The sequence below is a fragment of the Echiichthys vipera genome (assembly GCF_963691815.1).
Source record: "Echiichthys vipera genome assembly, chromosome: 5".
NCBI classification, from domain to species: domain Eukaryota; kingdom Metazoa; phylum Chordata; class Actinopteri; order Perciformes; family Trachinidae; genus Echiichthys; species Echiichthys vipera.
In genome coordinates, this window is record NC_139830.1 from 3730238 (window position 1) to 3757921 (window position 27684).

At 42.9% G+C, this 27684-nt stretch overlaps 1 protein-coding gene across 1 annotated transcript; it reads left to right on the forward strand.

The window, feature by feature from the left end:
* Window positions 1–846: 846 nt before the first annotated feature.
* LOC310947366 (alpha-2-macroglobulin-like) lies at window positions 847–27363 on the forward strand (the record flags this gene model as incomplete). Its single annotated transcript, XM_083914156.1, has 34 exons — window positions 847–932; window positions 1031–1211; window positions 3631–3787; window positions 4574–4626; window positions 5058–5078; window positions 5717–5882; window positions 5968–6052; window positions 6163–6313; window positions 7738–7855; window positions 7931–8040; window positions 8124–8291; window positions 9278–9505; window positions 10295–10358; window positions 10443–10588; window positions 11997–12146; window positions 12375–12521; window positions 12631–12742; window positions 12834–13008; window positions 14046–14271; window positions 14376–14502; window positions 14855–14976; window positions 15061–15112; window positions 15283–15366; window positions 19829–20005; window positions 20090–20165; window positions 20270–20426; window positions 21891–21965; window positions 22087–22527; window positions 23923–24135; window positions 24231–24349; window positions 25648–25738; window positions 25825–25893; window positions 25979–26084; window positions 27301–27363. 34 exons carry the CDS (start codon window positions 847–849, stop codon window positions 27348–27350), a joined length of 4503 nt encoding a protein of 1500 aa, XP_083770282.1. The 3' UTR covers window positions 27351–27363.
* Between the last annotated feature and the right edge of the window lie 321 nt (window positions 27364–27684).

The following is a 27684-nucleotide window of genomic DNA, read 5'->3' on the forward strand; positions in this document are numbered from 1 at the left end:
ACGAAAAATGTTTTTAAATGCTCTCGCTCTGCTGCAACTCGACTACTGTCATGTGATGTTGCTCCAGTGCTTTAGTGCTTTTTCCACAATAAATGCAATAGTTACACATGCAAAGATATTATGTGAACGTTTATTCTCAGTTTGCTTAACAAAATTGTTCAACCTGATATATATATATATATATAAAGAAAATGTAGAGATAAATAACAAAATATGAAAGAATTATATGCAATTTTCTCTTTCATTTGTTAATTTCTGTCTATTTATTTTAGATATGTATACATATACATATATTTATATATATATTGCACATAAATTATTTAGTTTTTATCTTTATATGTAATTTTTTTATTTTGATCCTTTTTCCTTATAGAAAATATATATATATATGAAACTACATGTAAAGGCTTGCAATTATTCTGTGGTATTTGGTAATTCATCTCTCTCTCTCTCTCTCTCTCTCTCTCTATATATATATATATATATATATATATATATATATATATATATATATATATATATATATAAATATTTTTTGTTATTTGTTATTTGTTTTTATGGCATCCCTATGACTCCATAACTTTCTGAACTTTGAATCAGGATTGCAGGTACTGTATATGAACATACAGTCTATAAATGATTGAGGGGATACCTGGAAAAATCAGGTAGAAGGGTTACATGAGTGAATCAGTGTGTGTGTGTGTGTGTGTGTGTGGGTGTGTGTGTGTGCGCGTGTGTGTGTGGGTGTTTGTGCATGTGTGTGTGTGTGTGTGTAAAGAGGGGGTGGGTTTCTCTGTCAGAGGCTATTTAACAGATGATGCTGACTCAGGCTCATCTCAGTCAGTCATGGGTCGTCCTGGGATTCAGATGTGGACATGGACACTGTGTGTCTTCTTGAGCTGGATGTGCGGGGCGCACGCAGCGGCAGGACCGTAAGTTTACCAGCACTGTTGAATCCACTGAAGGAGTTTCTTCCATGTCACAGTGAGTGAGATATCTTCTGTGTGCGTGTGTGTGTGTGTGGCTGCAGGCAGTACATGGTGGCCATCCCTGCAGTTCTCGAGGCCGGAGCTGAGACCAAGTTCTGTGTGAGTCTCCTGCAGCCCAACGAGACTCTGACCATCACCGTCACTCTGAAGTCCAAAGACGCGGAGACCACCCTCGCCCAGCAGATTTCCAGTAAAGACATGCACACCTGCCTTCAGTTTAAGGTCAGCTCTCCACAACTCATTCATTTATGCTCATTTATACCCAAGAAATAAGTCTCGGGTCGTCGTATCTTTTAGATCATATTACGAAACGGTTCTTCTTCTCTTTGGCATCGACAAAGGGAACTGAGGTGAACTTTTCAGGGAGGCGCATGTTTGGATTCCTGATCGATATTCGTAGATAAATAGTAACACACCCCCCCGGCCCTTAAAAGAAGAACAATGGGCAGCTCTTTTTTTAAATTTTACATTTGTTTTGGCAGTTTTGCAAGCCTCTATAATATCAGACAGACAGGAAATGGGGTGAGAGACAGAGAGGGGGAGACATGCAGCGAAGGGCCGCAGGTCAGAGTAGAACCCGCGGCTGCTGCTTTGAGGACCTTCAGCCTCTTTCAGCCTCGCGACTGCTGTGCCACCGGCCGCCCCGATGAGCCGCTCTTTTGAACGGCTCTTGGCAAAGGAGCGGAGCCGTGAGATCCGGCTCCCATCAAAGAGTCGTAATTCACCTCACTAGATCACTTCACTCACTCACTTGCTCATCTTCAGCCTCTTGTCCCTGTCGGGGTCGCGGGGGGGGGGCTGGAGCCGATCCCAGCTGACGTCGGGCGTGAGGCGGGGTCCACCCTGGACAGGACGCCAGTCTATCACAGGGCAACTAGATCACATATAAAAGCTCAGTCACAGCATCGACAACATGATTTACCTTCCTCCGACTCTTTCAGTCTGCTTTTGAAACCTTTTAAAGAGAGAGAGAAAAGAAAAGGTGCTGCCGGTGTGTGATTCTGTAAACCGCAGATACGTCTCTGTACTCGTCACATACTGACTCTTTTTGACGCTCACAGTTTTGACCACGTTGGTTAACGTTGTGAATTCAAGCGTAAATGCTTCTTAGGTTCAGGCAGTAAAGCTACTCGGTTAGGTTCATAAAAAGATCGTGGTTTGGACCGTTATGTAATTAACTTGCACTCTCACATGGGACGGGACACGGAGTGCTTTTTTTTTTCTCCAGGTGAAAGTCCTGTGTGTGTTTGACCCAACCATCCACCCACGACCCACCTCCTCCCTAAGCGAAGTTCGAGGCTCGTTGTACTACGTCACCTGACGTCTTGCTATCAGTTGAAAGCCCGGAGTGCGTCGCACAGAAACCAAAACGTTTCTGTGGTTTCAGCAAATCCCAAGACATCGGGGACAGATAAGAATAGGTCTTCAAAATCTGTCAACAGAGCGGAGCGAGTTGCTAACGGCATTTATCACATGGATGCATTTATAAAGATATGAAGAAAAGCAACTCAGGAATCGCCTTGATGGGAACACAAACAGTACCTCACACGCAATACGCTTTACTCCAAACACTGCAGAATGACCTTGAATACAACATCAGGTCACAGGACATTTCAACTTTAGCTTCACCTCTTGGAAAGGTCGTTTCAAATGCTAAAGTGCACTTATTTCGCTTGAACAAGTATTTGCAGTGACACTTACAAATGCTTTTCTGAATTGTATATATGAATATATATATTTAGCCTCCATATTTGAACCCTTTACTGTTTTAGGCAACAGTTTTTAGTCTCCAGTGTTTCCTCAGGGAGCCTGCTAGTTTGGCAGTTGTCTGTGATCTTGGCCGTGGGGGGGTGCTGTCCCGTGGACAGTTCCGGCCCGGGTGACTAGAGGGCTCTGCACCTTGGTGCGGAGGCTCCTGTTTGCCCGGGTTGGGGTGGTCTCTGTGGTGGTGGTCTCTGTGACCTTGGACTGGGATCTCTCCCGGTGTGGTCGGCCCCCCAAAGGTAGCTTCCTCTAGCCTCCTCTGTACCTCAGGTCTCGCTGCCCGGCCATGTCTCTGTAGTGACAGCTAGTGTTTGTGTAGGTGTGAGTGTGTCTGTGTGTCAGCGTGGCTGTTTGAGTTTGTGTGAATGTGTGTATGAATGTATATACATTTGTGTATGTCTCTGTGCATGATTGTGGGGGTGGGAGGGTTGGGTTCTCTTAACTTTCTTCTCCTGATTTTAGTTGATGTTTCTCTTTTTCTTTACATCTCCGTAACTTGGCACTTTGCGATACTTTCTGTATGAAAAGCGCCGTATCAATAAAGGTTGATTTGATTTGATATGTTTAAATTGTATTTGTTTCTTTTATACACAGGTCTCTCTTGAAATAGAGATCTCAATCAGACTACTTGTTTTTAATAAACAATTAAATAAAATTCAAATAATGCGTCACTGGTGTAAACTGTCAAATGTTTTTGTGTGTGTGTGTGTGTTTGTTTGACGCTCTATTGTTGTAATTTTGGAGTGGTCCGGTACAGGAAAATATAAATATAAAGCTCTATCTTATGTTATTTGTGAGATTTTGTGAAAACATATCAGATCTTTACGCATTATTGTTTCAGTAAGAAGAAATGTTAAAAAACGTCTTTCTGTCACAGGCTCCTTTAGTGGAGAACGAGGAGGTGCAGACGCTGGAGGTGGAGGTCCGAGGAGCAACGTTTTACTCCAAAGAAGTGAGAAAAGTCATGATCAAAGCCTATGAACCAATGACATTCGTCCAAACCGATAAACCCATCTACCTCCCAGGACAAACAGGTAAGCTTGAGCCGATGATCTGTGACGTTGAACACAAAGTGGAACCAAATGTAGACGGATGTTCATCATCCTATATTTTGTACATTTTACCACGTGCAGGTGTTCGGTTCATTGATGACTCTAAATCACCCGTAGGTGTGAATGGTTGTGTGTCTCTGTTTGTCTCTATGTGCCCTGTGATAGACTGGCGTCCTGTCCAGGGTGGACCCTCATGCCCGATGTCAGCTGGGATCGGCTCCAGCCCCCCTGCGACCCCGATAGGGACAAGGGAGGGGAATAGATTGTATCAGGCTAATGTTAGCTAGCTTCGGAGTTGTGAGGGAACAGATTGTGTCTGGCTAATGTTAGCTAGCTTCAGAGTTGTGAGGGAACAGATTGTGTCTGGCTAATGTTAGCTAGCTACGGAGTTGTGAGGGAACAGATTGTGTCTGGCTAATGTTAGCTAGCTACAGAATTGTGAGGGAACAGATTGTGTCTGGCTAATTTTAGCTAGATACAGAATTGTGAGGGAACAGATTGTGTCAGGCTAATTTTAGCTAGCTACAGAATTGTGAGGGAATAGATTGTGTCAGGCTAATGTTAGCTAGCTACAGAATTGTAAGGGAACAGATTGTGTCTGGCTAATGTTAGCTAGCTACAGAATTGTGAGGGAATAGATTGTGTCAGGCTAATGTTAGCTAGCTGAATGAATGAATTATCCTTAGCTTTTCTAACTTGTGGATGGGATAGTAATGATCATATTCACAAGTCTGAAAGGATGTTTAACCTTTTTTGCATTTCTCTCAGTGCATTTCAGAGTCATCACACTGGACACCAAGTTTAGACCCGCAGAACAGCTGGTGAGTGTTTTCAACTTCTTTAAAATGTTGATAATGAAGCAGAACATCAGTGATGCTGTGTGATAAAAACAGTGAAACAGCAGATCACCAGCTCCGGGTCAATAGTACCACAGGCTCTTTAAAGTAAACCTGTCCGTGCCGCGCTGAAGGTCTTCCAACAGTTTTGCTGACCCAGAGTTAAATCCACCGCCCCCTCACGCACGAGTTTCTCAACACATAACCTCTTTTGAACTTTACTAAAGATTAAATAGGACTGTGTATGACCTGCTCTGAGGACAATGCTTATTTTTATGTCACACACGTTTCATATTTTCAAATCATGAACACGAGAGCTGAAGTCTGACTAAACGAGCCGTTTATTGACACCGTGCGATGAGAACAACGCAAACTAGCTCGTCCTATAACACATCTCTTTCTTTCTTTTCTTGCAGTACAATATCATCGAAATTGAGGTAAGATTAACACAAACACTTTAACACAACGTAAACTGGGGGTATTTGACCGAAAGTTACATTTTAGAGTTTGAGTAAATGCCAAAAGGTTGAAGCAAGATGGTTCAGTTTACTTATTTGTCTTTTAGGAATTCTGCACGTGAATCAACTAAAACATGATGTGCCCTTTAAGCTGTCGGATTCTCCAAACTTTTTTAGCTCGAGACCCAAAAGAAACATTTGGTGAAACCTACAGAAATGCACCGTGAATTGCTGTGACTTCTACATTTATAAACTACGGATTGGATTAGGGTCACAAAATGTTGCTTCCCCCGATTCCGACCTTTGTTGCATGTTTTACCCCTAGAATACCAAAAAAAATATATATTTAATATAAACATTAAGCTAATATTTCTTTGTTAAATTATGTTCGACTGGTTTTTAAAAGGATATAAGGCAAATTTCTTCTCTTTGTATGTCTGTGAAGGACAGTATACCAATATATCTGTGACTGGGCACTAATGTTAGCCTGTTTGAGCGTATTTTGAAATTAAATGTTGTGAAAGACTTTATTTATATCTGCCATCTTGTTGGGAGAGAAAAAGAAACATGCTCCCCCTGTACTCACATGTGTTCTTCCCTTTTTCTTCATTTAACAGGACTCTAACGACAACCGGATCGGACAGTGGCTGAACGAAACATCCAACAGTAAGATATTGCAGCTTTCTTACTCCTTGAACTCGGAGGCCCGTGAAGGAACCTACCAAGTGACTGTGTCGATTGGAGAAAATAGAATATCTCACACCTTCAAGGTGGAAAAATATGGTACGTTCTAATTTCTTTTACCACTTCCATTTACATTTGTAATGTAATGAAGCAAGAATGCTAATTACCATATTTTGTCCCTCAGTTTTGCCTAAATTTGACGTCAAAATAAATGCATCAGAAGAAGTAAGTATTAATCAGGAAGAAATGACAGCGGAAGTATGCGCCATGTAAGTTTAAGCGCTCATTACATTCTTAAATAATCTACAAAAGCTCCAGCTTTACGAGTGAATGGCTCATTTTCAACAACACTGTTTTCTTTCTATGTCTCTCTGATTAGATATACATACGGACAGCCTGTGCCAGGAAGTATTGAATTCAAAGCGTGCCGACCTCTTAGTCGCTACGTTGGTATAAGCCTCCGGTACACCCCAGAACACCCAGAGGGAGAACCTGATATAGTTCCTCCATGCTACAAGGAGACAAAGGAGGTACGGTTGCTTTGATGTATAACGCACCGTGCACATTTAACTGTATCCGTCTTGGGTGAGCCCCTTTAATGTTCTGTTCAACCGTTTGGTAGAGCACATTTTGAGTACGTATATCTTACTGAAAAATGTGTTGAATTTCTCTAAACCTGGTAGAGTCGTCTCTACCGTTCGGTTGAGGAGTGTTAAGCTAAAGAAATCCAATAGGTGACGCTATGTCTTTTAAACAAACTGTATATACAGTTTGCCTCCATTAGGAAGTTAGAGACAAAAAAGTATTTTTAGACATATTGTAGTTTCAGAGGTCCTACTGAAGGGTCAGATAATTTCCCAGGAACATGCTCGACTAAAAGGTTGAATTGTCCCTGTAAGGAAGATAAGCCAATGTCATTAAAATACAAAACACTTCTGATCATTCACCGTTGTCAGTGATTTCAGTGTTGTGAGGGAATAGATTGTATCAGGCTAATGTTAGCTAGCTACAGAGTTGTGAGGGAATAGATTGTATCAGGCTAATGTTAGCTAGCTACAGAGTTGTGAGGGAATAGATTATATCTGGCTAATGTTAGCTAGTTCAGAGTTGTGAGGGAATAGATTGTATCAGGCTAATGTTAGCTAGCTACAGAGTTGTGAGGGAATAGATTATATCTGGCTAATGTTAGCTAGCTACAGAGTTGTGAGGGAATAGATTATATCTGGCTAATGTTAGCTAGCTACAGAGTTGTGAGGGAATAGATTGTATCTGGCTAATGTTAGCTAGCTACGGAGTTGTGAGGGAAAAGATTGTATCAGGCTAATGTTAGCTAGCTACGGAGTTGTGAGGGAATAGATTGTATCAGGCTAATGTTAGCTAGCTACGGAGTTTTGAGGGAATAGATTATATCATGCTAATGTTAGCTAGCTACAGAATTGTGAGAGAGTAGATTATATCATGCTAATGTTAGCTAGCTACAGAATTGTGAGAGAGTAGATTGTATCAGGCTAATGTTAGCTAGCTACAGAATTGTGAGAGAGTAGATTGTATCAGGCTAATGTTAGCTAGCTACAGAATTGTGAGAGAGTAGATTATATCATGCTAATGTTAGCTAGCTACAGAATTGTGAGAGAGTAGATTGTATCAGGCTAATGTTAGCTAGCTACAGAATTGTGAGAGAGTAGATTGTATCAGGCTAATGTTAGCTAGCTACAGAATTGTGAGAGAGTAGATTGTATCAGGCTAATTTCAGCTAGTACAGAGTTGTGAGGGAATAGATTATATCAGGCTAATGTTAGCCTGTCCATGTCTCAAATTTTTTTTTTTTCTTACAAGTCCAGTTGCAAGTCATCAAAATGGGAGTTTAAGTCTCAAGTCCACATCTCTGTTGTTACGCGGTTTCACTTTTCATTGTTTTTCATCGCACTTTATCTTAATTTATTGTGCTTTCTAGACGGACCAGAAAGGCTGTGCCACTTTTACTTTTACAATGTCAACTTTCACAAAACTTGCGCAAAAAGTGCTGCGAGATTCACTGCAAATCACTGCGAAGGTGGAAGAAGAAGGCACAGGTAAGACTAACAATATTTTATGTTATATTTATATTTTAACATGTGTATAGTTGTAACTGGAGGTTTTTCGTACAGGTGTTTCTCGCTCAGTCCAGGAGAATATGGTGATTTCATATGTTGTTGGAAAGCTGTCTTTCCCAGACACACCCAAGATTTATAAAGAAGGATCGAACGTGGAAGGAAAAGTACGTCTTAACTCCTTCAGAGGGATTTTATACGTGGCGTATTTGAAGCAATGTACAGTGATAAAACTTTGTGTTTCCAACAGGTTAAAGCAGTTTATTACAATAATACAGCCATTCCTGACATGCCAGTGTACCTGTTTGAGGGGGAAAGGTGGTCAGCGCGCAGGATACAGAATCTCACGACTGACAGCAGCGGTTTCGCCACTTTCTCCTTTAGCACAGCTGATCATAAAGGGGACATCCACTTCCAGGTAAGTGTAGTAAAACTATCTGTAATCAAGCATTTCTCAGTGACATCATAACGTTTTAATGAAGCTAACACAGTCCAACATCTGAAACCTAAAATGGCTTCTCAGTATGCAGCGACTGACCAAGGTGCCAGCGCCGTAGCAAGTAGCAGTGTTAACGATATTATTTCAATACCAAAACATTTGTTTACTTTTAAAGGTTCTCTGTGTAACGTTCAGAAAACTCTTGTTATTAGCTTCACCGGTGGACGTTAGTGAGCCGCAGTTTTCATCCAGTTGCTCGTACACTCTGTGGCCACAAGCGAGTACCGACCAAGTCAGATTTAACTTAATTAATGTCATGTTGGTATAATGCAGAGTAATCAGGTAAATTTAGTGGAGTAAAAAGTAGAATATTTCCACTGATTTGTAGTGGAGTAGAAGCATAAAGTAGCATGAAAATAAAAATCCTCAAGTAAAGGACAAGAGCCTCAAACTTGTCCTTTAGTCCAATAATTGAGTGAAAACCTCTGGTTAACAGGTTTGTTCATTTAACAAGGATTGTTTTTTGACAAGCTTGTTGCTTTGAGCCTATAACTACTTATTTTGATCAGCTGTTATGCTGTTGCACTTTGAGGCCTCTGACTGCTATTTACATTGATAAAATAAAGACATGTTTACTCCTATGTCGCTGTAGTGTTTTACAGTATCCGTTAATGTGATGCTTATATTTTTCTGGCCCCTCATTTTGGATCATTTCATCAACCGACCCCTATTCTAAATGAATTAAATAGCCCTGGTTTACATAGAAGTCAGTCCAGAGGCTGTTTCGGACAACCGAGAAAGTCAGTAAAGTCAATTCCTAAGTCATGTAACAACCCGTTCTCCCATTGGCAATAACAAATGATTAAAACATGTAAAATGTTACACTCAGGATCTTTTAAAACTGACACTTTCTTCTACGTTAACCACCATGAGCTCATTTGTAGTGTTTCTCTCCTGCTATTTAGGTTAGCAACAAACCCGATCTGGGCTACGCTGGTTACAGAACGCCATACTATGAGGATGCAGACCACACAGTGTCCCTGGCCCAAACTGCTTCTCCCGACATCAAAACCGTCAGCACCCTGATGGTGCAGAAGAGGGATAATCCACTTCCCTGTGACAAAGAAGAAGAGATCTCCATCAAATACACAGTCGTTGGAGAGGCCCAGGGCTCTGTGAATCTGATGTATCTGGTGAGTGGCGTGTGAACCGTGACTCGACTCAGCTTCATTTATAAAGCAGCTTTCAAACGAGCATCAGAATCAGAATCAGGTTTATTGCCAAGGAATTCGCATTACAAGGAATTGATTGATGACTTGATTTGATGGTGCTCACATGGAAACAGACATTAGCATAAAAATAAACCTAAGCATAATAAACTATTAACCATAGAAATAGAAAGTATGCAGCCCAAAGTGACAAATAACATATTGACTATATTCAAATAGTCAGTTTGGAGGAATATTGTGTGTCTGATTTGGGGTTTTGTACCTATTCTCTTTTTTATTCTCTCACTTGTTTGAAATTATAGAAAAAAACTAGCCAAATCAGGGCAACACAGTGGTGTAGTGGTTAGCACTGTCGCCTCACAGCGAGAAGGATCCAGGTTTGCACCCCGACCGGGGCCCTTCTGTGTGGAGTTTGCATGTTGTCCCCGTGTCTGCGTGGGTTTTCTCCGGGTTCTCCGGTTTCCTCCCACAGTCCAAAGACGTGCAGGTGTTCGGTTCATTGATGACTCTAAATTGTCCGTAGGTGTGAATGGTTGTCTGTCTCTGTTCGTCTCTATGTGTCCTGTGATAGACTGGCGTCCTGTCCAGGGTGGACCCCGCCTCACACCTAATGTTAGCTGAGATCGGCTCCAGCCCCCCCGTGACCCCGACAAGCGGTTGAAGATGAATGAATAAACTAGCCAAATCATGTAATGCATGTAATTTAATATGCCGTTACTGATTCTTTGCGTCATTTCCTTTCATTGTCTGCAGGTCTTATCCAGAGGAGCCATTCACATGCAAGGAGCTCAACAGGTTCATTTGAAAGATAAAGCAGGTGAAGAACGACACCCGGACAAATAGTTCTATTTCTACATCTACGCAGGCGTGTGAGTGACCATCGTTGTTCGTGTTGTTTCAGTGAACGAGGGCGAAGTGTCCTTTAAGATGACGGTGTCTCCAAACATGGCATCAGACGTCCAGGTGGTGGCTTACGCCGTCCTCCCCAGTGACGCGGTCATCGCCCACAGTGCCGACTTCTCCACTGAGAAATGCTTCAGTAACAAGGTCAGTATGAGTACGACTGATCAAAGTCTCTTTTAGTCGCGTTCCAAGTAATAATGATAATAATAATAATAAACTTTAATAAGAAAAACAAGCTAACAATAAAATACAGAAATACAGAAAAATTCAGTTAAAATTGGGTGAAAATTGGGGCGACTGTGCCTCAGTTGGTAGAGCAAGTCGGCCAATGTCCGAAGGGTCGTTGTGTCCTTGGGCAAGACTGCTGTATGTTTGAGGAGGTGGTCTGAGGGGCCGTAGGCGCTGATTGGCTGCCACACTTCTGCCAGTCTGCCCCAGGGCGGCTGTGACTACAACGTAGTTTACCACCGCCGTGTATGTCTGTGTGAATGAAGGGAACCGGGATTTTATATAAATCAAAGCCATAATAATAATAATGAAAATGACCAGGGTTAGTTAAAGGTTAAAGTGAAGAGATAGGTTTTTAGCTTACTTTTAAAAGTATTATAGCGATAACAATCAATATGTAGCCCTTTACTGGAATCTGCCTGTTGTGTCATGATTGGCGACGGAGAATACACGGAGGAGACCCAAATGCAGACACGGAACTCAGGAGACGGTATTAACAAATTTAATAAAACTTATTTTACAAAAAGGTGCACTAACACAACGGAAAAACACGAAGAACTAGATATAAACTCACACGATAAATGGACACAAGAGGAACAGGTACACAGGGAGACATCAGGGTAGGTAGAAGGTATGATCCGGCACTGAGTGAGGCTCAGTACCGGTGATCAATGCTAACAAGGATCACCTGCCAGGAAAACAAACTCAACACCAGAAAGAAAACACAAACCGAAGAACACCGACAGAGGGAGACAAAAACAACGATTAAAGAGGAGAACGAGAGACTGTCCAGAATCACGACATGTTGTTATCTATGTAAGACATTTCTTTAATCTCATATTGCAAAGTGGTTTCATTGTTAGAAAACTTGTAACAATCAATTTCAAGTTAAAATGAAATTACATTCCAGGGGGATTCATGCATGATCCGGACAAAATTCGTCCGTGCGTTCCAAGCGTTGTCTCCGGTAAAATGACAATAACATTGTTTTTTAAAAACACAGATCTGTTCAAAGGGAACAAGGCACTGCGGCGTGGGAGAAATACGAGGCTAGGACCCGGAAATCGTATTTTGAAAGGGTGTTACGCCACGTCTTAACAGCCGGATACCAATTTATGTATTTGTTTTTCAGTATAAATTACCAGTAATACGATTATCAACATATTTCTATTTGCAAATGTTTAAACAAACAATTGTTGTATCTATAATGTGTCGCAAGAGGAGGTGATACGGTATGTTGTCGTGTTGATACTTTTGTCCCACCCCTGTTCTCATCCAGCACTAAAGTCCAGATGGTGAGATGTGTTGTTTCTGTATGCGTCAGGTGTCGTTGGAGTTTAATCCAGACTCCGCCGTCCCAGGAGAGGAGACCACCCTGCATGTGACGTCCCAGCCCGATTCTCTGTGTGGCGTGAGCGCCGTCGACCAGAGCGTCCTCATCAAGGAGCCGGGGAGGACTCTGACCGCGGACAAGGTAACTGCTGCAATCAACCAACAGAGAGCTGCACGCCTCATTTACGTAGCACAATTTCCTCCCTCTACGGTTCCAGTTGTACATTTTTTCCAACTGTGTAACTAACAATGGGATAAAAGAGATAAAAGACCTTGAATCCTAAGAGTTCCTCGCTTCTCAGATCTCCGTAAAACAACACACATTTGTCACGTCGACAGCTTTGAACCCTCCCTCTTTTCTTCTTTTCAGATTTTCGACTTATTGCCCGTCAGAAAAGCGTCCTATATTCCATACAGCGTTCAAGATCCTGTACAATGCTTGAACGTGAGGGCGAAAAGATACGTCATTCCGTACCCCGACGACAGCGACAGAGAGGACGCTTACACGGTTTTCCAGGTACACTTACTGCAGGAAAAACGAATGTGCGAAGAATATATGAATTTATGTGGTTGTCGAACATTTCGTCGACTTGTCAGTGATGCGTGTTTGTCGCTGGATCATCTAGAACGTCGGGATGAAGATGGCGACAAACCTGGCCATCCGAGTGCCTTCATGCCTCAGATACAGAGGAAGAGAATACCACAAGGGCCAAGGCTATGGTGACTATAATGACTATGGTGATTTATTTTAAGTGACGCATGCTCACACAGGTCACTGTGTCACTGCTCTCCTCTGCTCCTGACGGGATATTCTCTGCTTTCTTTTCAGGTGTTAGCCTCAGATATAACTCTGTTCCTAGTGTAGCCAGAATGGATACACCAGTGATGGGGATGGCAGGCCCTGGAGCAGGAGGTGCAGGTGGTGGTTATGTAGAAGATTTACCCATAGAGACAGTCCGCACTTTCTTCCCTGAGACCTGGATATGGGACCTGGTGGAAGTTGGGTGAGTTTCTGATGGTTATACAACTAAAAACAATGTACTTACCCACACTCCTGTATTTACTTAGTTTTATTTAAACTGACGGCACAAAGTCATTGTAGGATGTTTGTGATGTTTATTATTCTACAGATGTTTCTTTTCTAATGATTTTGAATGGGAAATAGTCTTAATGAGCCAGTGTGCACCATGTTCACCGGTAGATAGATGGATCTTTTTTCACTTTCCATTCTTCACTATCGCTATTTTTCACTATCGGGCATCTGGTAAGGATGAACCCTGGGCGCCTCCCTAGGGAGGTGTTCCAGGCACGTCCAGCTGGGAGGAGGCCTCGGGGAAGACCCAGGACCAGGTGGAGAGATTAGATCTCCACACTGGCATGGGAACGCCTCAGGATCCCCCAGTTAGAGCTGGTTAATGTGGCCCGGGAAAGGGAAGTTTGGGGTCCCTGCTAAAGCTGCTGCCCCCGAGACCCGACCCCGGATAAGAGGCTGAAGATGAGATGAGATGAGAGGAGACTTCTTTCTGTTTTGTTTTATTCTTCACCATCCCTTTTTTCAGTTTTTCCACTTTTCACTGTTTTTTATTTATTTACTTTCCACTATAATTTTTTCACTTCTTATTTTCCCACTCTTGGCGATGACTTGTTTCCAAACTGCACCCGTATCCGGGTTATTTTGGCTTCACTTTTGGGACGAAGTGGCGCTGCGTCGTCCATCTTTATTTACAGTCTGTGACCCTTTAGCTGGAAAACAATGGTTTAACTGGGCTTACATTAACACATACAGATACCCTTTTACGGTGCATACAATACTTGTTCACAAATATAATGTTGGATGCGTATGAATGTATATTTTTAGGCATGTTTTAAAATTTATTCTGGCAGCCCCCCCCCCCCCCCCCCCCCCCCCCCCCCCCCCTGCAGCGACTCTGAGGACCCCTGATCCCTGATCGACTCTCCACAGTGCTGTTCTTTGTTGAATCACGTCAAGTTCACGTTTTCCAAGTTGACAGACCGCGTTTGTGTGTTTCTGCTGATCCAGAGCATCTGGAACGAAGGATGTGTCCCTCACTGTCCCAGACACCATCACCACCTGGGAGACGGAGGCCTTCTGTCTGTCCCCTCAAGGTTTTGGCTTGGCTCCCCGTAAAGAGATCACCGTCTTCCAACCCTTCTTCCTCGAGCTCAGCCTGCCCTACTCCATCATCCGAGGGGAGCACTTTGAACTGAAGGCCACCGTCTTTAACTACCTGAAGAGCTGCATCATGGTGATGACTGTTTTACCTAAACCGGGGCAGTGGTGGTGGGGTCCCCAAGATGCACCTTTGACAGGTCCCCAGCTTTTAAACATATTGTCGTTTCTCTTGAACAGATCGAAGTGACTCCAGCCGCCTCAGCAGATTTCACCCTCACCCCCCTCTCCGGTGACAAGTACACATCCTGTTTGTGCGGCAATGAGCGCAAGACCCTCAGCTGGACCATGGCCCCCTCAGCCTTAGGTGAGAGTCCAGCTAAACCCAGTAGGGCTCTGAGATCTACCGACTCAGGTCAGATAGTGGAGCACAGAGTTCAAACTAGACGTGATGAAGCAGCATTTAGCTGTGATGCTGCACACAACTGGAACAAAGTACCCGCAGATCTGAAATCAGCCCCAACTGTGAGCACTTTAAACCCCAGGTTAAAAGCATTTCTTATAGCAGAGCTCTTTTTAATACCTTTAAACTTTATCCGTTTTCTTTTACTTTTGTTTATTCTTCTTTGCTCCTGCTTTTAACTGTGTTTTTGTGTTTATGCTGTTTTTAAAAAATGCCTTTATCAAGCATGCACACTGTGTTTGTTGATCTCTTGCAGGAGTCGTGAACGTGACGGTGACGGCCGAGGCCATTACTTCAGACATTTCATGTGACAATGAGGTCGTGAGCGTGCCACAGAGAGGCCGTATCGACGTGGTCACGCGATCACTGGTTGTAAAGGTCGGTACCTTAAATACAAACGCAGAGAAAAAGCTTCTCCTGGAGGTGGAACTGTGGAGCTCACATTGTTTCTTTCTCTCTCAGGCTGAAGGAACTGAGATGACCAAGGCCTACAACTGGCTGCTCTGTCCTAAAGGTCAGTGCGTGTGCGAGTAGTAAAATCTAACAGACACATTCTCTGCATGCACTTAGTTTCACTGGGATTATGGCAATTGCGGCGAGTTTAGCACATCAGATTGGTTTTATCAGAACCAGTTTTGAAGCATCTTATTCTCAGTCTGACCTTTGCTTTCTGTCCGTTCACAGGGGAGGCTCTGACAGAGGAGATAGAGATACAGCTACCTGAGAACATGATCGAGGGATCTGCCCGCGCTTCAATATCAGTCCTGGGTAAACGAACACACTCATGTTAATTGAGGGAGTAAATTGTGCCGAGTTCACGGGCTTCCCCTCTGTGAAGCCTCATAAATAAGACTGGTGTGTGATTTTGGAAATTTGTGTCATGAACGGTGCGGGGAGATAACACCGGGAGACTGGCCCGTAGTGCAGACACGGACACGGGGTAAAAAGTACAAACAAATATTTAATAAACACGACAGAAGCGGGAACAATACAGGGGTAACAGAGACACTGAAGACGAGACGGTCAGGGAACAGGAACGAGAAAACGACGGACGGTCAGGGAACAGGAACGAGGAAACGACAGATGATCAGGAACAAGGAAACAGGAACGAGGAAACAGGAACGAGGAAACGACGAACGGTCAGGGAACAGGAACGAGGAAAACAGGAACGCTGTAAACTACAGAAAGAAACAAAGAGAACAACGATTAGTATAACAATCAACGAGGAGCGCAAAACCAACAAACTAGTAACGGGAGCCAATCCGACAAAGAGTTTACCAGGTGAAGGATAACAACGGTCCAGCGCTGCATGCCTGTCAGCTCTGGGTTCTTATACTCCTCTGGGCCCAGTATTTCAAACGTGATCTGACAGGATTATCCTGGTCGGATTGGATTAAATCTAGATCTGATCTGAAAACTGGGTATTTCAACAAAGATCAGGAGAATCCTGATCCTGGGCCCAGTATTTCAAACGTGATCTGACAGGATTATCCTGGTCGGATTGGATTAAATCTAGATCTGATCTGAAAACTGGGTATTTCAACACAGATCAGGAGAATCCTGATCCTGAAGATCAGGGTTTCAGCTCTGGTAATCCAATCCTCCCCTGAATCCAGATAAAAGGCTGATTTGGGTATTTCAAAAGTTAAGTCAGATATCTGGATCAACTTGATACCAAAATTTCAGGATCATTTGAATCCCACCTCAGAGGTGGATTTGACTTGGATTGACAAACTCTCAGCGCATACTTCTCCTAGATATTGTTACTCAAGATGTTTGTTACACTTAAGTGTTAGTGTTGTACTTCTAACAAGTAATTTAAGTAATATCCAAAAATGTAAAGCATAGTAAAATTTTTGACCACACTGTAAAACTGCTGTAAATAAAATTACAATTATTTCTCAAATTCTAGTTCACCAAACATTGTAACTTGCATGTACCAAAACAGAGAAAGACAAAGGAATGCAGGGTCCAAACAAAGTTTTATTCCAACAAAAAATAATGTGACCACTGAGGACCATGCTATTTCAAATGTCAAGCTGTTTCTCTAACAGCTTGATTGTTAATTCTGTCTCTTTTTGCTGAAGCAGCGTCAGCTTAATTTGCCGTTTGGCCAGTTCAGTCTGTTTGACTGCCCTTTCGGTCACCATTTTGAGGAGCCTCTCATAGGCTTCCTCATCCCCGACATGCCTCTTCCGTCGCCGTCGCTCTGGCGCTGGCGCTGGCTCTGGCTCTCGCCCCCGTGCCTGATGTGGTAGATAGATAAGTTTATTGGTCACATGCAAAGCTAAAACCAAGGTTTAAAAACAGTGTAGTGAAATGCAAAAAAAAACAAGCTCTCACCAATGTTGGAGAGGAATTAGGATGAAGAAATGTTTCTAATTGTGTCACTGACCAATACCATGAAAGTAATGCCACTACAAATTTAAGCAGTTTCAAGCACTTTATTCAAACTCCAATTACTTGAAAGTCTTAAATGTATCAATACAATTAAAGCATTTTCAAGGATTTCCAGCACTCACCCTGTTGTAGCTGAGTGGTCCATGGCTGTGAGTGGACTCTGAAGGTAGAAGGTGTATGAGTATCTTAATCCACAATCCCAAATTGTGTTTATGTAGCCTACACAAAAACATGATATCATCACCAGCATTAGGCTACTGTAGCATTCTGAACCTTCTGAACAAACCTTGTAGTTAATACTCAAACTGTGTTGCGTTGTGTTTTCTAAGCACTGAGCAGGTCTGTACACAATGCAGCCTGCTTATACTGTAAATCTGCCGTGTTGCAAATGACGTGACGCTAATGATAGCCGCTAATGATAGCCGCTAATGATAGCCCGCTAGCTGCTTAACACACAAGTCAATGGAGCCGCGTTAGCTCCCGTTAGCACGGCCGCGTCTCAATTAGAGATCGCCACGGCCTGCTTTTAATAAGGTGACAATTCAAATAGTTGGCTTGCATGATGTGTTGGTTGCCGTTCGTATGGTATTAAAACCGCTACACAATAGACGACGGTTAACTTACACTTTTGACGTGAAAGTCGGCTCTCTGCTACTCCTTTCATGAAGTAGTCCACCATGTTTCAGATCCCGGAGGCGGAGACTTGAGATTGGGAAATCCGTATCCGGCCAGGTAGAGATCACAGTGATCCGACCTGCCTGTGTTTTGAAATACTCAGATAAAGTCAGCAGGATCACCGTGATCCATGACTGAGAAAAGGAGGATTTCATTATCCGGATTATTCTGATCCAGATTACAAATTTTGAAATACTGGGCCCTGAAGATCAGGGTTTCAGCTCTGGTAATCCAATCCTCCCCTGAATCCAGATAAAAGGCTGATTTGGGTATTTCAAAAGTTAAGTCAGATATCTGGATCAACTTGATACCAAAATTTCAGGATCATTTGAATCCCACCTCAGAGGTGGATTTGACTTGGATTGACAAACTCTCAGCGCATACTTCTCCTAGATATTGTTACTCAAGATGTTTGTTACACTTAAGTGTTAGTGTTGTACTTCTAACAAGTAATTTAAGTAATATCAAAAAATGTAAAGCATAGTAAAATTTTTGACCACACTGTAAAACTGCTGTAAATAAAATTACAATTATTTCTCAAATTCTAGTTCACCAAACATTGTAACTTGCATGTACCAAAACAGAGAAAGACAAAGGAATGCAGGGTCCAAACAAAGTTTTATTCCAACAAAAAATAATGTGACCACTAAGGACCATGCTATTTCAAATGTCAAGCTGTTTCTCTAACAGCTTGATTGTTAATTCTGTCTCTTTTTGCTGAAGCAGCGTCAGCTTAATTTGCCGTTTGGCCAGTTCAGTCTGTTTGACTGCCCTTTCGGTCACCATTTTGAGGAGCCTCTCATAGGCTTCCTCATCCCCGACATGCCTCTTCCGTCGCCGTCGCTCTGGCGCTGGCGCTGGCTCTGGCTCTCGCCCCCGTGCCTGATGTGGTAGATAGATAAGTTTATTGGTCACATGCAAAGCTAAAACCAAGGTTTAAAAACAGTGTAGTGAAATGCAAAAAAAAACAAGCTCTCACCAATGTTGGAGAGGAATTAGGATGAAGAAATGTTTCTAATTGTGTCACTGACCAATACCATGAAAGTAATGCCACTACAAATTTAAGCAGTTTCAAGCACTTTATTCAAACTCCAATTACTTGAAAGTCTTAAATGTATCAATACAATTAAAGCATTTTCAAGGATTTCCAGCACTCACCCTGTTGTAGCTGAGTGGTCCATGGCTGTGAGTGGACTCTGAAGGTAGAAGGTGTATGAGTATCTTAATCCACAATCCCAAATTGTGTTTATGTAGCCTACACAAAAACATGATATCATCACCAGCATTAGGCTACTGTAGCATTCTGAACCTTCTGAACAAACCTTGTAGTTAATACTCAAACTGTGTTGCGTTGTGTTTTCTAAGCACTGAGCAGGTCTGTACACAATGCAGCCTGCTTATACTGTAAATCTGCCGTGTTGCAAATGACGTGACGCTAATGATAGCCGCTAATGATAGCCGCTAATGATAGCCCGCTAGCTGCTTAACACACAAGTCAATGGAGCCGCGTTAGCTCCCGTTAGCACGGCCGCGTCTCAATTAGAGATCGCCACGGCCTGCTTTTAATAAGGTGACAATTCAAATAGTTGGCTTGCATGATGTGTTGGTTGCCGTTCGTATGGTATTAAAACCGCTACACAATAGACGACGGTTAACTTACACTTTTGACGTGAAAGTCGGCTCTCTGCTACTCCTTTCATGAAGTAGTCCACCATGTTTCAGATCCCGGAGGCGGAGACTTGAGATTGGGAAATCCGTATCCGGCCAGGTAGAGATCACAGTGATCCGACCTGCCTGTGTTTTGAAATACTCAGATAAAGTCAGCAGGATCACCGTGATCCATGACTGAGAAAAGGAGGATTTCATTATCCGGATTATTCTGATCCAGATTACAAATTTTGAAATACTGGGCCCAGGTGATCAGTGTAACAGGCTGCAGCTGGGGGGACCACGCCTACCTGTAACTGGACAATCAAACACAAAGGGGAGAGATGAGGGAACTGACAGAACCAACTCTTGACATTTTGCTTCCTCATAAAGTACCGTAACATTACAGCGACGTCCACGTGTTGGTCGAGCTCCCACTGGAAAAAATAACAACACACACTAGAAATGAAATGTCTGGCAAGTTACGTGATCCGCGTTTTTCGCGCAGGTGACATCCTGGGCCGGGCTCTGAAGAACCTGGACGGTCTGCTGCAGATGCCGTACGGATGCGGCGAGCAGAACATGGCGCTCCTGGCCCCCAACATCTACATCCTCCAGTACCTGGAAAACACGCAGCAGCTGACTCCAGCCATCAGGGACAAGGCCAGCAACTTCCTGTCCAGTGGTGAGTCTGTGTTTGTTTTATGTTAAAGCGAAGAAGCCAGACATTAAATATCTTAAAGTATTAAAGTAAATCTTAAATCTACAGGCTACCAGAGGCAGCTGAACTACAAACACAGCGACGGCGCCTACAGCACGTTCGGATCAGGAACAGGAAACACTTGGTGCGAACGATCACATGTACACGATTTTCCAATGTCACGCCATGACACCGCGGAGCGTGCTGCGGTTTTCTTCTGTCTCTTAATGTGCGTTTAAATGTCCTCAGGCTGACGGCTTTCGTCATGAGGTCGTTCGCCAAAGCGCAGGCGTTCGTCTACATCGACCCCGCGAAGATCGAGGAGTCTTTGGGATGGCTGAAGATCAAACAGCGGGAAAACGGCTGTTTCGAGCGCTCCGGAAGCCTCTTCAACAACAGGATGAAGGTAATTTAAGTCTCTACAGAGGTTGGGAACAAAAGGTCACGGTTAAGTTCAGACGACATGAGGTGACGGTTAAGTTTAGGCAACAAAAGGTGACGGTTAAGTTTAGATGACAAAGGGTGACGGTTAAGTTTAGATGACAAAAGGCGGCGGTTAAGTATAGACGACAGAAGGCGACAAAGGGTGACGGTTAAGTTTAGACGACAAAAGGTGGCGGTTAAGTTTAGATGACAAAAGGCGACGGTTAAGTATAGACGCCAGAAGGCGACAAAGGGTGACGGTTAAGTTTAGACGACTAAACGTGACGGTTAAGTTCAGACGACTAAAGGTGATGGTTATGTTTAGACGACTAAAGGCGACGGTTAAGTTTAGATGACAAAGGGTGACGGTTAAGTTTAGATGACAAAAGGCGACGGTTAAGTATAGACGACAGAAGACGACTAAAGGTGACGGTTAAGTTTAGACGACAGAAGACGACTAAAGGTGACGGTTAAGTTTAGACGACAAAAGGCGACGGTTAAGTATAGACGACAGAAGACGACTAAAGGTGACGGTTAAGTTTAGACGACAAAAGGCGACGGTTAAGTTTAGACGACAAAAGGCGACGGTTAAGTTTAGATGACTAAAGGTGACGGTTAAGGTTAGACGACAAAAGGCGACGGTTAAGTTTAGATGACTAAAGGTGACGGTTAAGTTAAGACAACAAAAGGTGACGGTTAAGGTTAGACGACAAAAGGCGACGGTTAAATATAGACGCCAGAAGGCGACAAAGGGTGACGGTTAAGTATAGATGACAGAAGGCGACGGTTAAGGTTAGACGACAAAACTTGACGGTTAAGTTTAGACGATAAAATGAGACGGTTAAGTTAAGATGACTAAAGGCGACGGTTGAGTTTAGACGACAGAAGGCGACAAAGGGCGACGGTTAAGTTTAGACGTCAGAAGGCGACGGTTAAGTTTAGACGACAGAAGGCGACAAAGGGCGACGGTTAGGTTTAGACGACAGAAGGCGACAAAGGGCGACGGTTAAGTTTAGACGTCAGAAGGCGACGGTTAAGTTTAGACGACAGAAGGCGACAAAGGGAGACGGTTAGGTTTAGACGACAAAGGGCGACGGTTATGTTTAGATGACAAAAGGTGACAGTTAAGTTAAGACGACAAAAGGAGACGTTTAAGCGTCTTCTCATGATGCCAATGCCAAACATATTTTACTGTACATGAAAGTGACTCATCTAATCTAATACTAGTTTGATTTATGGAATATGGAGATTTTATTCCTTTTAATTAACATTGAAAATGGAAGAGTTTGAATAAGTGCAAGCGTAAAGTCTGCATGCGGCTTGTACAGGTTTTTTTTGTAAATGCTAAATATGCAAAATGCATCGTATGTGCTTCATGACCCGACTCGTATAACCACGGTGAGTCAGACTCGATCCCCAGTAACAGCTGCTTCCTTCCTCTCTACAGGGCGGTGTGTCTGACGAAGTGACCCTCAGCGCCTACATCACTGCTGCCTTCTTGGAGATGAATAAGACTGCAGATGTGAGTCCTTGAGTGTCTCGCTGTTTTGATTGTGAACTACTTTACCCAAACTGATCGCTTTCACACGGACGAGGCTGAAGAAGTGCAAACAGCGGTGAAAGACTTGTTTCATGTGTTCCAGGATCCTGTGGTGAAGGAGAGCTTGACCTGCCTCAAAGAGTCCGTCAGTGACTTCAGCAACACGTACACGACAGCTCTGCTGGCGTACGTCTTCACGCTGGCGGGAGACATGGAGACCCGCGCTCAGCTCCTGAAGCACCTCGACACTGTTGCATTGCATCAAGGCGAGTCCCCCTCCTGCAGGACGTCCTTCTGGCTTCATTACCGCGCATGTGTCTTACTCTGTTTGTCTATTTGCGGATGGATGTTTTTAGGTGGTTTCCTCCACTGGGCTCAGACGAACGCAGAATCATCAACCTCTCTGTCCGTGGAGATCAGCTCCTACGTGCTGCTGGCCAAACTCGGTGCCTCTCCGACTGCTGAAGATCTGGGCTACGCCTCCCGCATCGTTAGATGGCTGACGGGCCAGCAGAACCATTACGGAGGCTTCTCCTCCACTCAGGTACGGCCCAAACAGCGTGAAGCTGGACTTTAGATCAAATGTAAAGTATTCTGCTCTGGGACAAATATGATGAACAATAAGCCTGTGAGTGTTCTCACCCTGGGCGCCTCCCTAGGGAGGTGTTCCAGGCACGTCCAGCTGGGAGGAGGCCTCGGGGAAGACCCAGGACCAGGTGGAGAGATTAGATCTCCACACTGGCCTGGGAACGCCTCAGGATCCCCCAGTTAGAGCTGGTTAATGTGGCCCGGGAAAGGGAAGTTTGGGGTCCCCTGCTAAAGCTGCTGCCCCCGAGACCTGACCCCGGATAAGAGGCTGAAGAAGAGAAGAGATGAGATCATTATCCCCAAAGCAATTTCAGTCAAAAGCAACTGGACTTGGTTATTTGTCCAAATGTAGAAAATATTGTCATTTGACTGAAATTGCTTTGGGCATAATGATGAATAACGTTACCTGGAAGATCTGTCGCTCATCTGATACTAATACTGAAGAATAGGAAGGATTGTTACGTCCCCCTGTTGGAATCAGGGACACGTAACACAACAATCAATTAACTGACAGAGAAACAAAATGAGCACAAAGAAAACCGTCTCCATTCACACAAGAAGATCAGGTAGAGACAAAAAAATGACGACAAAGACACAAAATGATTAAAAATAGATGTAAGATGACCACAGAGAGAAACAAAACAACGATATAGACATGGAAAATGTCACAAATCACAACAAAAAGATGTAATGAATAAAAATAGATGCAAAACCACCACAAATAGATGCAAAATAATTAAAAATAGATGCAAAACCACCACAAAAAGATGCAAAATGTCTAAAAATAGATGTAAAACCACCACAAAAAGATGTAAAATGGCTAAAAATAGATGCAAAACCACCACAAAAAGATGCAAAATGTCTAAAAATAGATGTAAAACCACCACAAAAAGATGCAAAATGACTAAAAATAGATGCAAAACCACCACAAAAAGATGTAAAACGACAAAAAATAGAAGCAAAACCACCACAAAAATAAGCAAAATGGCTAAAAATAGATGCAAAACCACCACAAAAAGATGCAAAATGACTAAAAAAAGATGCAAAACCACCAGAAAAAGATGCAAAATGACTAAAAATAGATGCAAAACCACCACAATAAGATGCAAAATGGCTAAAATGACATGAAAAACAATCAAAGTGATACAAAACAACTAAAAATGGACGTAAAATGAGCACAAAGAAACCCAAAACGACGTAAAGTAGACTCTTTCAATGTAGGTGTCTTGTTCCTACGTAGACAGAGGGGGGGGGGGGCTCTCACAGGTCTGTGCCCAGGGGCCCACTGGCTCAGAATACGTTGTACGCGTGTCAGCACATGAAGTCGTGTCTTTCTTTGTGTGTGTTGCAGGACACCGTGGTGGCTCTTCAGGCTCTGGCTCTCTACTCCACTCTGGTGTTCAGTCCGAAGGGTTCCAGCACGGTGACGGTCCAGTCTCCCGCCGGTAAGCTGGCGTTTGACGTGAACCAGAACAACAAACTGCTGTACCAGGAGCAGCTGCTGCAGTCCACCGCAGGAAAGTACGGTCTGGAGGTGAAGGGCAGCGCATGTGCTGCCGCGCAGGTCAGTGACGTGCACTTGAACGTTAACTCAATGGATTTGAGATTCTAGTTCCGTTTGTAGGAACATTAAACGTTTCTCTTCTTCCTCTTTGTCAGATTTCTCTGAACTATAACATCCCCACTCCGGCCGCACCCTCCGCGCTCAGTGTGGAGGTCAAAGCAGAGGCCGACTGCGACAGCCGCAGACCCAAGCTCAAGCTCAAGCTCAAGTCCATGTGAGTGTGTCCCCGTTGGTGTGTCTGTTCTCACCTCGCTGGTTTAAACTCAAACGCATTTCTCCCTCTGAGACACGTACACGTCTTATTTAAGACGGGACGGGGATCTTTAGGGAGAGATGGCAGGACACCAGAGCATCTCACATCAAAGTGTCGTACAGCGTCTGAAAGATGGGAACCTGGTGATGCAGCTCAGCCCAGTGGATCAAGTTTTAAGGACTTCAAAGAGTTGTTGCAGCAGATACCATTTGTGTTAGTCTGGCATCTATTTTTAGTCTTTTTGCATCTTTTTTTTGTCATTTTGCATCTTTTTGTGGTGGTTTTGCATCTATTTTTAGTCCTTTTGCATCTTTTTGTGGTGGTTTTGCATCTATTTTTAATCATTTTGCATCTTTTTCTGGTGGTTTTGCATCTATTTTTAGTCATTTTGCATCTTTTTGTGCTAGTTTTGCATCTATTTTTAATCATTTTGCATCTTTTTCTGGTGGTTTTGCATCTATTTTTAGTCATTTTGCATCTTTTGAGGTGGTTTTGCATCTATTTTTAGTCATTTTGCATTTTTTTGTGGTGGTTTTGCATCTATTTTTAGTCCTTTTGCATTTTTTTGTGGTGGTTTTGCATCTATTCTTAGTCCTTTTGCATCTTTTTGTGGTGGTTTTGCATCTATTTTTAATCATTTTGCATCTTTGTGTAGTGGTTTTGCATCTATTTTTAGTCATTTTGCATCTTTTTCTGGTGGTTTTGCATCTATTTTTAGTCATTTTGCATCTTTTTCTGGTGGTTTTGCATCTATTTTTAGTCATTTTGCATCTTTTTCTGGTGGTTTTGCATCTATTTTTAGTCATTTTGCATCTTTTTGTGGTGGTTTTGCATCTATTTTTAGTCATTTTGCATCTTTTTGTGGTGGTTTTGCATCTATTTTTAGTCATTTTGCATCTTTTTTGTAATGGTTTTGCATCTATTTTTAGTCATTTTGCATCATTTGTCGTCATTTATGGAACTTTTTCTGCTGTTTTATTTATTGTATTGTAAGCACGAGCGGGTAGTTTGCAGCCTTACTGAGAACCAATCAAGTGTGAAGTCAATGTGATGCACACACAGACACACACACACACACACACACATTCAGGTGTTCCTATGGTTCGATAAGGCTGCTACAGCGCCATCTCTTGTCCAAGCTGCACTAAATCTGTCATGTCCCCTCAGACCTTATATCTACAAATGTGTTTCCCATCGATGTTTCACATGATCCCGTCTCATCATATCGTTATTAACACAATAACATCTCTGCATCACAGATATGCTGGAAATGAGGTCAATACAAACATGGTGATCCTGGATATCAAGATGCTCTCTGGATTCGTCCCAGACCCAGAGTCTTTGAAGAAGGTGAGTCATTGCAGTGACATTTTACATCTCCAGGAGCAAAGGAAGCAGCTTTTCACGTGTGTGTCGTTGTCGTCTCCTCCTCACAGCTCAGCCGGGCCCTGCTGGTGGATCGTGTTGAACTGAAGGACGATCATGTTCTGGTCTACATACAGGAGGTGAGAGGACATCACACTAAGGAACGAGAGATGACGTCGTTACAGATTTAGTTACTGAAGCTCTCGTCTGCTTTTCTCCCGACAGTTAATAAAGGGCATTCACGTCAACCACAGCTTAGATCTCATCCAGGAGCTCCCCGTGCAGAACCTGAAGCCGGCCGTCGTCAAGATCTATGACTACTACCAGCCAAGTGAGTCTGTCCTCTCTGCACGCCATTTACACAAACCACAGACCACACACACTGTAGTAGAGCTGCACAACAGCCTGAGCCGTCATCAGGAGCATGGATGGATCACTGAACAGGCCTCCTGACACAGGCCCGAGAGACAACGCCAAGAGATACATCCATGAGACGCAACATGACAACAAAGAGACAGAAAATGACCACAAAGAGACACAAAATGACTTCAAAGAGACACAAAATGACCACAAAGAGACACAAAATGACCACAAAGAGACACAAAATGAACACAAAGAGACACAAAATGACCACAAAGAGACACAAAATGACAACAAAGAGACACAAAATGACAAAAAAGAGACAAGTAACCACAGAGAGAAACACAACAACTACAATTGGACACAAAACAACCACAATGAGATGCAAAATTACCCCAAACAGACACAAAATTACTTCAAAGTGACAAGAAAATAGCACAAAAAGACACAAAATGACTCTCAAGAGACAATTGACCACAAAGAGGCACACAACAACTACAATAGGACACAAAATAACCACAAAGAGACACAAAATGACAACAAAGACACACAAAATGACTGCAAACAGGTGTAAATGACCACATAAGGGACATAAAGCAACGACAAAGAGACACAAAATGACCACAAAAAAACACAAGATGACTCCAAAGAGACAAGTGGCCACAAAGAGTTACACAACCACTACAATAGAACACAAAACAACCACAAAGACACACAAAATTACCACAGAGAAACACAAAACAACCAAAAACAGACGCAAAATGACTTCAAAGAGACACAAAATGACCACAAAGAGACACAAAATGACTTCAGAGAGACACAAAATGACCACAAAGAGACACAAAATGACTTCAAAGAGACGCAAAATGACCACTAAGAGACACAAAATGACTTCAAAGAGACACAAAATGACCACAAAGAGACACAAAATGACCACAAAGAGACACAAAATGACCACAAAGAGACACAAAATGACCACAAAGAGACACAAAATGACTTCAAAGAGACACAAAATGACCACAAAGAGACACAAAATGACTTCAAAGAGACACAAAATGACAACAAAGAAGCAGAAGACTTCCTAATTAGTAGTAAACCGTGGGTCCGTGTGCGTGTCTGTGTCATTTAAGAGTCTGCCTGTGTTGAGATGTGACTGTTGAACACGTTTGTGCCCTTTCCTCCCTCAGGTGACCAGGACGACACAGAGTACAGCCATCCGTGTGTCTCAGGTGTGTAACCACACACAGCAGCATACAACATTACACACAAATGTGCCGACAGTTATTATTATTATTATTATTATTATTATTATTATTATTTGAATTATTATTTGAATGATTCTTTTGCAGGTTAAAGAGTGAAGTGATGTCGGTCCTCCAGACGTCAAAGATTCAAGTATAATTTATGAGCTGTACCGTCACATCATCATGCACAATAAACTGATATGACGTGAACGAACACTTGTGTTGGTCTTTCTGTGCTGGTTTTGCATCAATTTTAGTCATTTTGCATCTGTTTGTGCTGGTTTTGCATCTATTTTTAGTCATTTTGCATCTTTCTGTGGTGGTTTT